This window comes from Thalassophryne amazonica, chromosome 5 (genome assembly GCF_902500255.1).
Source record: "Thalassophryne amazonica chromosome 5, fThaAma1.1, whole genome shotgun sequence".
In the NCBI taxonomy this organism is placed as follows: domain Eukaryota; kingdom Metazoa; phylum Chordata; class Actinopteri; order Batrachoidiformes; family Batrachoididae; genus Thalassophryne; species Thalassophryne amazonica.
This window is the reverse complement of record NC_047107.1, coordinates 117,927,087-117,940,170: the sequence shown is the minus strand read 5'-3', so window position 1 is coordinate 117,940,170 and position 13,084 is coordinate 117,927,087. Positions and strand designations below refer to the sequence as shown.

At 43.7% G+C, this 13,084-nt stretch overlaps 1 protein-coding gene across 4 annotated transcripts in view; it reads right to left on the bottom strand.

Moving 5' to 3' along the window:
• Positions 1 to 4,409, bottom strand: part of wdfy3 (WD repeat and FYVE domain containing 3) — a 168,797-nt gene extending 164,388 nt beyond the window's left edge. For 3 of the 4 annotated variants that reach the window (XM_034171177.1, XM_034171178.1, XM_034171179.1), the window contains exon 1: positions 4,176 to 4,409. In XM_034171177.1, the coding sequence (XP_034027068.1) occupies positions 4,176 to 4,355 (180 nt within the window). In that variant the 5' untranslated portion in view covers positions 4,356 to 4,409. The remainder of the gene's footprint in view (positions 1 to 4,175) is intronic. The other variant, XM_034171181.1, reaches the window with a different exon arrangement.
• Positions 4,410 to 13,084: the final 8,675 nt, after the last annotated feature.

The following is a 13,084-nucleotide window of genomic DNA, read 5'->3' as shown; positions in this document are numbered from 1 at the left end:
TTTGATCGGTTGTAGTATGCCATCTGTTTTATAACGTTTGGAAAGAGGTGTCATTTGATTTAAAATGGCAATTCGCTTTGAAGTTATTGATTGCAGAATGATCTGTCTTTCCACCTTTACTTGGCAGAGAGCCGCAGCAAATCCCACAACACATACACACATGGAGTGGATGATATTATTATCATTATTATTCTGATTATTATTTTCATGAGGGACACCACCTTCAGTTAAGGAACCAGAAAAGCGGGAGATATTAATGTTCCGTTCCACGGCAGAGATCCGCCCACGTTGTTGGCTGCCCCACAAAAAAGACACATTAATGACGAATGAATAAAAACGTTCCCTGTGAAGCAGTGAAGGATTCTCACAGAAAAAGTGTCCCATTTAGCAGCTTTAATCAGCAGAAAAGGTGAGTCACAAATGACATCTTTAAATGGCTTTGATATAGGTTGATAAATAAATTGTGGACGCGCTGCTTCTAGATCAGAGCCAGCGGGTTCACAATCAACGTAGAGAAATGATTATTTTCCCATTATACACCCTCAAAAACAATGTAACAGCCCAACTGCAGTGTATTTTTTATTATAACTATAATGCTGGTGAGAACCCTGAAGCTTCATTCAGAGTCAAATACACGACTAGTCGTGAGTGCAGCCATGTACCAAATACGGGAGGTCAACAGGGAGACATCCACTGCGTGAGCATAGCTGATCAATATATGTTGCTGCTGACCGACCACATCAAGGTGTCCACAGCAAAACGTCGTTAGTTAGGTCTTGGCTAAAACACAAGCATTGTCCAGCAAAGTGCAGGCGCCTTTGATGGATTATAGCTGACATGGCTGTGAATTTTCCATATAATTGTTTGTTTGTGTAGTGGTTTCTCAACTAATTGTGTGTGTGTGTGTGTGTGTGTGTGTGTGTGTGTGTGTGTGTGTGTGTGTGTGTGTGTGTGTGTGTGTGTGTGTGTGTGTGTGTGTGTGTGTGTGTGTGTGTGTGTGTGTGTGTGAGTGTGAGAGTGAGTGGGACATACACCCACTGAGTGGGTGTATGTCCCATCCAGCTTTGATTCCGAACTCTTAGCATCCACACCACTGTGCCATATCATAAAACTGACTCAACAGCGGCACCAAAGAAGCTGCGCTCAATATCATCCAGCAATGTCAATTTCCAAACAACAGCCAGTTGATTTTAGGCTGCTTGCGCTTTGGCTATTCAATGTTTCACATCTTTTTTTGTGGTGCCATTTTCACTATCAAGATATGTGAATGTATTGACTACATTTAGATGCACTCCATCTGATGTGTTTATGGTTATAGCTAATAATTAGGGTCTTCCAAGCATTTTAACATTTATGTAAAGAACAGCACGCAGCTTAAAATATTATGATTCACAAATATCCTGTGCTTACCTGAATGCAGCGCCTGTCTGACACCTGTTCCTACATCTCACATCAGCACCTTCCACTTCCGGTTACTCCACGTAAGAGCACAATGGCGTTGCTCACAGTATTCAGTGTGGCGGACATGCTAACAGTTAGTGGCTAATGTGGACAATGGTAGTAATTAATTAAGCCATTCTCACATGGGGTGCTCTGACCAGATACAGTAAACATAATTATTAGTGCATCAGCTCTATTCCATGAGTTAGCCACTCACAACCAGCACTGGTTACGCAGTTAAACGTCAAGAGACCCTTTAGGAAGGCACTCCAGTTTGAGGGCAACAATCCAGAGCTGCAGCAGCAAAATAAGCCTGAAAAACGCAAAAAAAAAAAAACTCAAACGCCAACTGTGTCACCATAACAACCAGAGTCTTTAACTGAACCTACTTTGATGAATAAAAACCTTATTTTAGTCACACCAGTGTTTGAAGTCTGCTGTATCAAATAATGACCTTTTCATGCATCTCTAAAGCAATAAAAAAAGCTTTTTATTTCATTATTAATTTTTTTCTACTGTGTTTTAACAGGAGGATCAAGTATTTGATGATCAGTTGCTTGTACAACCCCTGGCAAAAATTATGGAATCACCGGTCTCAGAGGATGTTCATTCAGTTGTTTAATTTTGTAGAAAAAAAAGCAGATCACAGACATGACACAAAACTAAAGTAATTTCAAATGGCAACTTTCTGGCTTTAAGAAACACTATAAGAAATCAGGAAAAAAAATTGTGGCAGTCAGTAACGGTTACTTTTTTAGACCAAGCAGAGGGAAAAAAATATGGACTCACTCAATTCTGAGGAATAAATTATGGAATCACCCTGTAAATTTTCATCCCCAAAACTAACACCTGCATCAAATCAGATCTGCTCGTTAGTCTGCATCTAAAAAGGACTGATCACACCTTGGAGAGCTGTTGCACCAAGTGGACTGACATGAATCATGGCTCCAACACGAGAGATGTCAATTGAAACAAAAGGAGAGGATTATCAAACTCTTAAAAGAGGGTAAATCATCACGCAATGTTGCAAAAGATCTTGGTTGTTCACAGTCAGCTGTGTCTAAACTCTGGACCAAATACAAACAACATGGGAAGGTTGTTAAAAGCAAACATACTGGTAGACCAAGGAAGACATCAAAGCGTCAAGACAGAAAACTTACAGCAATATGTCTCAAAAATCGAAAATGCACAACAAAACAAATGAGGAACGAATGGGAGGAAACTGGTGTCAACGTCTGTGACCGAACTGTAAGAAACCGCCTAAAGGAAATGGGATTTACATACAGAAACGGTAAACGAAAGCCATCATTAACACCTAAAGAGAAAAAAAACAAGGTTACAATGGGCTAAGGAAAAGCAATCGTGGACTGTGGATGACTGGATGAAAGTCATATTCAGTGATGAATCTCGAATCTGCATTGGGCAAGGTGATGATGCTGGAACTTTTGTTTGGTGCCGTTCCAATGAGATTTATAAAGATGACTGCCTGAAGAGAACATGTAAATTTCCACAGTCATTGATGATATGGGGCTGCATGTCAGGTAAAGGCACTGGGGAGATGCTGTCATTACATCATCAATAAATGCACAAGTTTACGTTGATATTTTGGACACTTTTCTTATCCCATCAATTGAAAGGATGTTTGGGGATGATGAAATTATTTTTCAAGATGATCATGCATCTTGCCATAGAGCAAAAACTGTGAAAACATTCCTTGCAAAAAGACACATAGGGTCAATGTCATAGCCTGCAAATAGTCCGGATCTTAATCCAATTGAAAATCTTTGGTGGAAGTTGAAGAAAATGGTCCATGACAAGGCTCCAACCTGCAAAGCTGATCTGGCAACAGCAATCAGAGAAAGTTGGAGCCAGATTGATGAAGAGTACTCTTTGTCACTCATTAAGTCCATGCCTCAGAGACTGCAAGCTGTTATAAAAGCCAGAGGTGGTGCAACAAAATACTAGTGATGTGTTGGAGCGTTCTTATGTTTTTCATGATTCCATAATTTTTTCCTCAGAAATGAGTGATTTCATATTTTTTTCCCTCTGCTTAGTCTAAAAAAGTAACCGTTACTGACTGCCACAATTTTTTTTCCTGATTTCTTATAGTGTTTCTTAAAGCCAGAAAGTTGCCATTTGAAATGACTTTAGTTTTGTGTCATGTCTGTGATCTGCTTTTTTTTAACAAAATTAAACAACTGAATGAACATCCTCCGAGGCTGGTGATTCCATAATTTTTGCCAGGGGTTGTATGAGTTTTAAATGGGTTTAAGTTCCTGTTACAGACTACTTCATGTCATCTGTGAAAAATGTGTTCCTCAGAGCTCAATCCTTGGGCCTCTTTTTTTTACATTTAAATCTATACACAGTTCAGACAGACAAAAAAAAAAAAAAATCAGGAAGAGTCAATATGAAATGGTGAGGGTCAACACTCATCTGAAATCTCTTCAAAAGCTGGAAATCATGACATGTTTTCATCTTGTACTGAATGGAACGTCACACTGAAAAAGATCACTGAAGACATTCTTGTAAAAATGGCCATATTTGTATTTAACTATTTACATCTATCGCCTTCATAAATGTGTGTTTTAGTCTATCAGCCTTCATTGGGTGGGAACAGCATTCATGTATTGTTTTAAATCACTACATAAAGCACTTTGAAATAGTCTTCATCTGAGGATAAACCCTGCGTTCTGACCTCACTGGTGTACCGCTCCATGCCCACTGTGTCTTACCCTGTTGAAGACGGGCAGCATCATGTAGAGTTTCTCCTCCTGCTCTTTCTGGGTCATGTGGCGAGGTGGGTGGCAGAGTTCGGAGAAGAGGCGACGGAGGTGCATCAAGCCCAGTGCGTTGTCCTGTGGGCTGCACTCCTCCTGCCGCGGCCGCCCCATGATCCTTTTCACCATGTTCATCTTGAGCGGCTTGGTCAGGGCCAAGGCAGCCCTGCAGAACAGACAGAGGAGGTTAGTGGCATGTTAAATAACTGTTCTTGATTTAAAGGTCTGTCAGTATCTATACCACAATACATACAGTAACTTCTTAATGCTTCCAGGTTGAAATGTACCAAGATAATGACTGAATTTGAGCAATTTCATGGTGCTAATGTACACTGTACAACTGTGTAATGACAACAAAGAATCTTGAAATCTGAAGAAACTAGAGACCCTAACCCTATTTGAATACACCCTTAAAAATATGGAGGCTGTTATTATGAACAGGAAAATGCATTGACCAAATAATCTGGTCTAACCGCCCCTGTGCTACCCCTTGATGTCAAAACCCTCCAAATCATGGCCTTTTTCACTCCAAAATGCTGCTTGGTAATGACGAAGAGACTGTACACTAATAAAGAAAGCTATTTAAGTAGCATTTATTTTATCACACCAAAATATAATTACAGGAACATTGTAGATATTATGAGGTTTGAACAACATGAGCATTTATGTCCATAATTCAAAGGATTCAAGGACTCAAAAGAATTTTATTGTCATATGCACAAAGGAACATGTTCCCTGCACAATGAAATGTGCTTACTGCATTTAACCCATCCTAATTGCCAGTTAGGAGCAGAAGTCGCCTTTAGGCAGCCGGGGACCAGCTCCAGATGTATGTCCTGCCTTAGGTCAACAGCAGGGCTGAGCAAACCATGACCGGCCTCATGACGACAAACGACACACACAACACCACACATAAGCCGGCCCGGTACATGAACCATATAAAAAGCACACACGGTAAGACTTGGGAAAGAAAAACCTTCATTGCTGCTGCATTGAATCATGCAGCAGCAATGCAGGAAAAACCCATCAGCACAATGAACAATGATCACACACAACAACAGGACGAGAGACGACGACCAAGATTTGTAAGAGTCCAGTTATCAGACAGAACACCCGGAGGCCGCCTTTAGGCTCCATCAACGGCCTTGCTCGTCCGTTCTGGAGGGAGGAAGGGCCCAGCCCTGAACAGTCCACTGTCCACAGTCAACGTCAGAGCTGGAGAAGCTGAGGGCGGGGGAAGACCGGGGGGGTGAGGCATGAGCGTTGTTCTTCTCCAGGAGGTTTTTATCACAGCGGCCTTGAAGTGCAGCTGTATTTTGGGAAGCCGAATGAAAATCCAGATTAGCAGACGCCTGAAAGATTCCACAGTCTGAGACAGAATGGCTTCCAATACATCTGAATTAGGAGAGGAGATGTGGTCATTACTGACGATCAATGCGGTTTTCCAGTGCAGCCATCCTACCAGAGATGGTTCCCAATGTGCGGTTGACACCCGCCGACTGAGCTGACACTGCCCTTCCAATCGAATCAATCATGTGGGGCAGCCTGGACGGGCCAATTATTGCCGCTTCCACTTTCTTAATTTTCCGGTAAACCAGCGCTATGCCCACTCCACACAGCAGGAACCCGGTCACCACCATGCTAAATATATGCACATCTTCGACGTCCTCCACAGACAGAGTGTAAAGGCACATGACCTGCCATTTCCTCCAACTGTCCATCATGTAACCCATCACATGTGTCCCGGCAGGACAGGTCGGGTCCTCCGCTCCCGAGTGTCTTGTAGAAAAAATAGTGTCAATTGCATTCAGAGCCCACTTTAACAGATCCATTATGGTCCATTATCCATAATGGTCCGTTTCTGAACATGTCGGCCATCATCCATGGAAAGACAAGCTCCTCAGCCCACAGCTAGTGTTGGTCAGCCAGAATTGTATTCATGGCTTGACTAAAGTCATCCAAAGAGACTTCTGCATCTGAGGTAATGTTGCTGAGGTTGAGCTTCAGATTCACTGCATACGTGTTCATGGGCAGCTTCTTATGGTCCTTCATGAGGCGAAAAAGGTCACTCAACATTTCGTGTTGAAAACTCAAGCTTCTCTATGTAGTCTATACCAAAGTGTCTTTTTGGCCTGTGATCTAGTAAAGGATTTATTAGCAGCCATTTTTCACCTGCAACAAGCATACAAATGGCCAACATCTGAAATATAGCAATGATATACCGTTATTTGTCACTATTTATCCCCTTTATTCAATTCTGTCACTTTTGCTGAAAATGAAAATGAGTCTGTATTGACATATGGCACACATAACCATCATATTAAATTGTCTCCTGTGTTGAAAATATCTGCAAGAGACCAAAAAAGTCATATTTTAAACATTATGCAGCACTTTTGTCATTTTTCAGCAGTCCTCCCTTTCAGAGGGTGTGTACATAGGGTTAGGTTGGGTCAATTTGTCAATACTCAATAGATTCCTGTTCAGAAGGTCTGTCACCATATTTTTAAGGGGCTAAGACACTGTAACGTTTAATTTTGCAAAATAGTACCACCCCCCACTAGAGACCTCTGATCAACACCGCTCCAACGGCCCAGAGACCAAACAAATTCTCATAAACAAATTCAAATGTTCAGTCAACTCTGAATTTAAATAAACATCATCGGAATAAAAAACCCTGATTGTATGGAGGTTGATATATATTTAGATGTTATCGCCACACTTTTAATTAAGGAGAGCATCTTCAGGACTGTTGCTAGGAGACTTGACAGAACTGTGAAGCCTCCGTACCACAGATAAACATCCACCGTAAGTGGCAAACAAAATCAACAACCAAGAGCAGTGAAAGACAATAACGCAATATCAAATACACGCTTCTTTTTCATGAACAACATTAACAGAATCTGTGCCATGCCCAAGGGCACACTGACACTTAGAGATGAAAAACAGGAAAGCATTTCTAATGGTTATGCTCAATTTCTTTGAAATCTATCATTTTCTTCACTTTCTGTAAAGTAATTTGGTAAATTTTTGTTCATGTTTTGCTTTAGAATAGAATGTGCAGTGTTCCCAATGCATTCATGTGTATGGAAATAAAAGCTGCTATAAGGATCCATCCATCCATTTTCTATACCAGCTTAGTCTAATTAAGGGTGACGGAGGGCTGGACCCTATCCCAGCAGCCCCACGACGTGATGCAGGCTACACCCTGGACAGGACACCAGTCTGTCGCAGGGCCAAATATAGATAAACAGACTTATTCACACTTACAGATAATTTAAATACTTTCCAGATGCACTGTATGTGTTTGTGTGTTTCATGGTTAATAACGTCACCATGACCAAGTGCACACATAACCGGTGCCCTGGTGCTCGTGCATGTTAAAAATAAATTATGCACTCAATATTAATAAGTACAAATAAAAACTAGACCTGCTAGCAGGTATACACGGGATCCAAGGTCTGCTGCCTCCCGAGCCCCCACAAGGACCATGAGACTGGTAAGGATGCAGCTGCAAGACGTGGGCCTCACCCGCAGAGCCACGTAGGCGATGGCACTGTCATGCCAACTTTGCCATTAAGAGGACTAAATTAACTAAGATGTCCACACCTTTCCAGTGTGTCCACTGAATCACAGCCTTTGCTCCCACCATGTGCGTGAGGTGTTGTGCATCCAGACATGGCTTATGCCTTCCAGGCATGTCCAACAGGAAGGAGGCTCCAGAGAAGACCCAGGACACGCAGGAGGCATTATATTTCCCAGCTGGCTTGGAAAGGCCACGGGATCCCCCGGGAAGAGTGAGAGGACTTGGACAAAGATGGGGAAGTGTGGGAGGAGCTGCTAGATCTGCTGCTGGAACTCAGAATAAAATTAATAAAGGAAACACGTGTAATACCAAACTCAAAATATTCAAAGTCAAATATGTAACTACTAAGAGTGCAGACGGATTTTTTTTTTAATTTGTTTTTGATTAATTTTCAACAAAATGTGGTCAACTTTAACAAAAAACACACACACACAAATTGGACTAAATGTGTTTTAAACACTTTATCTACTGTTAAAGAGCATCTGTCATCTATTCTAAACACAATTTACTCAAAGCGTCAAGTCGCTTCCAGCCGTCTGCTGTTTGTTTTCTTGTTTATGGTCAGTGTTTTTTTTTTGAAGCAGCATCTCAACACTGAACCACTCCAACTGTCCTCATCACTCTCTTTCCTTCTACAGTCACCAATGCAAAAACCAAAAAATGCAAATGGCAACACAATCACAAAGACAGACGAGCACAAAGAAGCTTCCAAGTGTCATTTTGATTTTGACCGGTGGTACAAATAAAAACCCAACAAGACTGAAGGCCTGAGTAAGTCGCTGCACCCGCACAGCTCAGCGTAAACTCATTCAAACTGAAATCTCATTTAGGAACATCTGCCATTTAGCCGACACTCGTGTTCATGAGGGAAAGATGACACAATTCAATTTCAGAATCCCTCAACAATGACAAATCTAAGTGCATTTCTTCACACCTACACAGGAAATAGCGCCATTGCATCACCATCACTCCAGACCTGACACAACCACAAAAGACAGCTCACAATCACACTAACGACATCTCTAGTGCAGTTTGGAAATTTATTCAAATATTTTTTGATGATACTATAAGAAATTTGAAAGGCTCATGCAGTTTGTGACAATCTGCAAAATGGCTCTCTCAAAGAGTTATGCAATATTATATTATAGTAGCCAAGTGGCCTCTGTGTGCATGTGTGTATGCGTGTCTGGCTCTGATCACGCAAAAACCACAGAGAGCTGACATTTGCCGTTTGGTATGTAAAAACAGAAAGTGGATAGGACTAATACACTCAACAAAAATATAAACACAACACTTTTGGTTTTGCTCCCATTTTGTATGACATGAACTCAAAGATCTAAAACTTTTTCCACATACACAATATCACCATTTCCCTCAAATATTGTTCACAAACCAGTCTAAATCTGTGATAGTGAGCACTTCTCCTTTGCTGAGATAATCCATCCCACCTCACAGGTGTGCCATATCAAGATGCTGATTAGACACCATGATTAGTGCATAGGTGTGCCTTAGACTGTCCACAATAAAAGGCCACTCTGAAAGGTGCAGTTTTGTTTTATTGGGGGGGGGGGATACCAGTCAATATCTGGTGTGACCACCATTTGCCTCATGCAGTGCAACACATCTCCTTCGCATAGAGTTGATCAGGTTGTCAATTGTGGCCTGTGGAATGTTGGTCCACTGCTCTTCAATGGCTGTGCGAAGTTGGTGGATACTGGCAGGAACTGGTACACGCTGTCGTATACGCCGGTCCAGAGCATCCCAACATGCTCATGGGTGACATGTCCGTGAGTATGCCTGCCATGCAAGAAACTTTGACATTTTCAGCTCCAATTTGTACAGATCGGGTTCTGGAGTCGAAGGGATCACTTGGAGCAATCAATGTGCTGGAGTTGCAGGCAGTGCATCTAGCTCTGAGGCACATTCTTCCCCACCTGCAGGGAGACACATGCTGGTGCAGTCGGACATCACCTTGGTTGTCTACCACAACCATCAGGGGGGCACCAGGTCGGCTCGTCTTCTGAGAGTCTCCAGGGATCTGCTGGAATGGCCTTTCCTCTTCTGTCCACTCTGCGGGCAGAGTATTTACCGGGAAAGCGGAACCGAGTTGCGGACACACCTCTCGTCAGGCGCCTGCTCCAGGGAGTGTGTCTTCACGCCGATGTGGTGAGCATGATCTGGGACCTCTATGGTCATGTGGAAGTGGATCTATTCACGAAAGTGTCGACTCAATGCCCTCAGTGGTTTTCCCTTACAGGGGTGTTGGGCGCGTTGGGTCAGGACGCGTTTGCTCATCCATGGCCCAGGGTGCTCCTGTACGCTTTTCCTCCTCTTCCGTTGCTTTGGCCCACTCTACAGAGGGTTCTCAGGGAGGGCCACAGACTGTTGCCTGTGGCTCCGTTCTGGCCTGCGTGTCCATGGTTCCCATTGCTTCGGAGTTTGTGTCGAGTCGACCCCTGGTGTCTTCCACCCAGGAGTGATCTTCTCTCTCAGTTGGGGGGTCGGGTATGGCACCCCGATCCTTGACACCTGAATCTGTGGGTGTGGCCGCTGGATGCCAGGGGTCAAGTCTGGCTGGGCTCACTGATCCTGTCAGGCGTACCATTTTGTCTGCCAGGGCACCTTTTACCCGGTGGCAGTATGTCAACAGGTGGCGCCTGTTTTGTCGGTGGCATTCTGCCCAAAGTGTGGATCCATTAACCTGTTCCGTTCCTACTGTTCTGGATTTTCACCAATTTGTCCTTGATGAGGGCCACTGTCCCTCGACCCTGAAGGTATATGTTGCAGCTATTTCATGTTACCATACGAGAGTGGATGGTTGTTCAGTTGGGGGCCATCATCTCGTTTCTCTGTTTCTGCTGCGTGGTGCTCGTAGGTTGCATCCACCGGCTGCCCCACGTGCACCTGCCTGGGATCTGCCCTGGTTCTTGCAGCGCTTTGTCATCCTATGTTCGAGCCTTTGGCAGAGGTGGACCTCAAGTGGCTCTCTGCGTTTTTGTTGGCCATCGTCTCCGCTAAAAGAGTGGGTGAGTTACATGCTCTGTCTGTCAGTCCCTCGTGTCTCAGATGGGGTCCCAATCGGGCTAATGTCACCCTGTGGCCGAACACGGCATTTTTGCCTAAGGTGTTGTCCCGTGTTCATAGTAACCAGTCATTGCGATGTGCGCAGTTTCGACCCCGGTCGTCGGTGTCCGGGATGGGTCGGACTTGTTGTGTCCTGTGAGGGCACTGGAGGCGTATATTGCAGCTACTGCGAGTCTGAGACGCTCTGACCAGCTGTTTTTGTGTCATGGGGGTCCTAAGTGGGGCTTTCCTTTATCTAAACAACGTCTCTCTCATTGGATCGTTGATGTCATTTGCCACGCCTATTGTGCAGAGGGCTGTTCCCGGCCAGATGGCATGAAGGCTCACTCTACCAGGAGTGTCTCTGCTTCCTGGGCGGCTATGAAGGGGTTCCATTGGATGCCATCTGCTCTGCGGCATCATGAGCTTCCCCGAGTACGTTCACTCGTTTCTACAATGTCAATGTGGCCAACGCTCATCCTTTGGGTCGTGTGCTCCTGTCGGGGTCCTCTGGGTCTCCTCTGTGAGGTAGGTGCTCAGAATTCCTTGTGACATTGTTGGTATTCGTCATTCAGTGCTTTCAGCACCACCCTCTGGCAGTCAGGAGGGATGAAATGGAACGAAGGTTACGTATGTAACCACGGTTCTATGAATCTCGACTGACCGCCAGAGATTCTCTGTCTCTCGGAATCTCCACGTTGCGCAAGAAGGTTCTGTAGGGACAGAGCCTCGGATGACGTATGCTTATATACACTGTGATTAGTCATCCGTGGTGTCACAGGTGTGACTATTTTGGTATTATTACTCGAACTGCACATGCGTGAAGGGATCATTCAGTGCTTTCAGCACCGCCCTCTGGTGGTCAGCCGGGATTCATAGAACCATGGTTACATACGTAACCTTGGTTTTCCTTCATGCCGTCATCATCAAGATGACCGCTGACACAGACATGATTTGTTTTGTCATAATTTTGACTTGTGAAATGTGATACAACATTTCACCTCAGCACTAATTCTAGTTCTTCAGCAAAATGCCACAAAGTCAACACATTGTGGTGAATCCCTACATTTATTTATTCTACTCTTACAAATAAACTCCAAACATCACAGATTTCAAAAAGTGTTTCCAGACAGTGAAAAGAAGAGTGCAGCATGACATCATCAACAAATGTCTGATGTTCAGGAGAGTGGGGGGGGGCAGCCAGCCGGTGAACAGTCAGGCTCACTCACCTCATGACCTCCAGAGGAATGGGGGCTGCAAAGTTCAAAGAGTGTGCACCACATGACAGAATCATACAGGCAGAGAAAAAGCTTTAAAGCTCTGTGTGGCTGAAACCAGACTTTTTTCAAAAAGTCCCTCATGATTAAGATCATCTTCACCGACAGAGCGGCAGCTTGAAACAGGAACTTGCTTTTTTACAGTACATCCTCACAAATAGATGCAATCAGATCCTTGTGGGCAGACATCATGTGCTTGCAAACAAGCTAAATGCTTGCGAACTAAACTCTGTCTCTTAAGCGCCAGTCACATTAGCTACAAGCAACAGTAACTGCAAGAAGCAAGGCAACGATTTGGCATTCATTAATAGTAACAGATCAGGTCTCAGCCTCACTATATCTACATCCTGGGTCTGTTACTGAAGCACAGGACTAGCTGTCGGTGACCACTTTTGTAATCTATAGCTGCTTCCTTTCATTTCATTTTATTTCATTTATATAGCGCTAAATCACAAGAAAATTGCCTCAAGGCACTTCAAACAAGTAAGGTCTAACCTTACCAACCCTCAGAGCAAGCACACAGGTGACAGCGGTAAGGAAAAACTCCCTCTGATGATTTTAAGAAGAAACCTCAAGCAGACCAGACTCAAAAGGGTGACCCTCCACTTGGGGAATGCGACCGACACAATTGATAAAACAATTTACAAAATGAATATACAGGAAATGTTGCCGGTGCACAGGACAAGAGGGTTGCAGAAACAGACACCACACCAATCTCTGGATAGAGCCACACCTCAAACAGAGAGAAAAAAAACAAAACAGAATTAGGCATCAGAAAGACAACAAATACAGTATAATTTGTCAGCATTAAGCAACAAGAGAAACAGAAGAAATACTAAGGTGATTGCCGGCTATTAGGCCTAAGCTTCACTAAACGACCCAGACTTTAGATAAAGTTGAGGCCGCAGCACGCTCCGTTTACTAATAACATGAATTTAAAA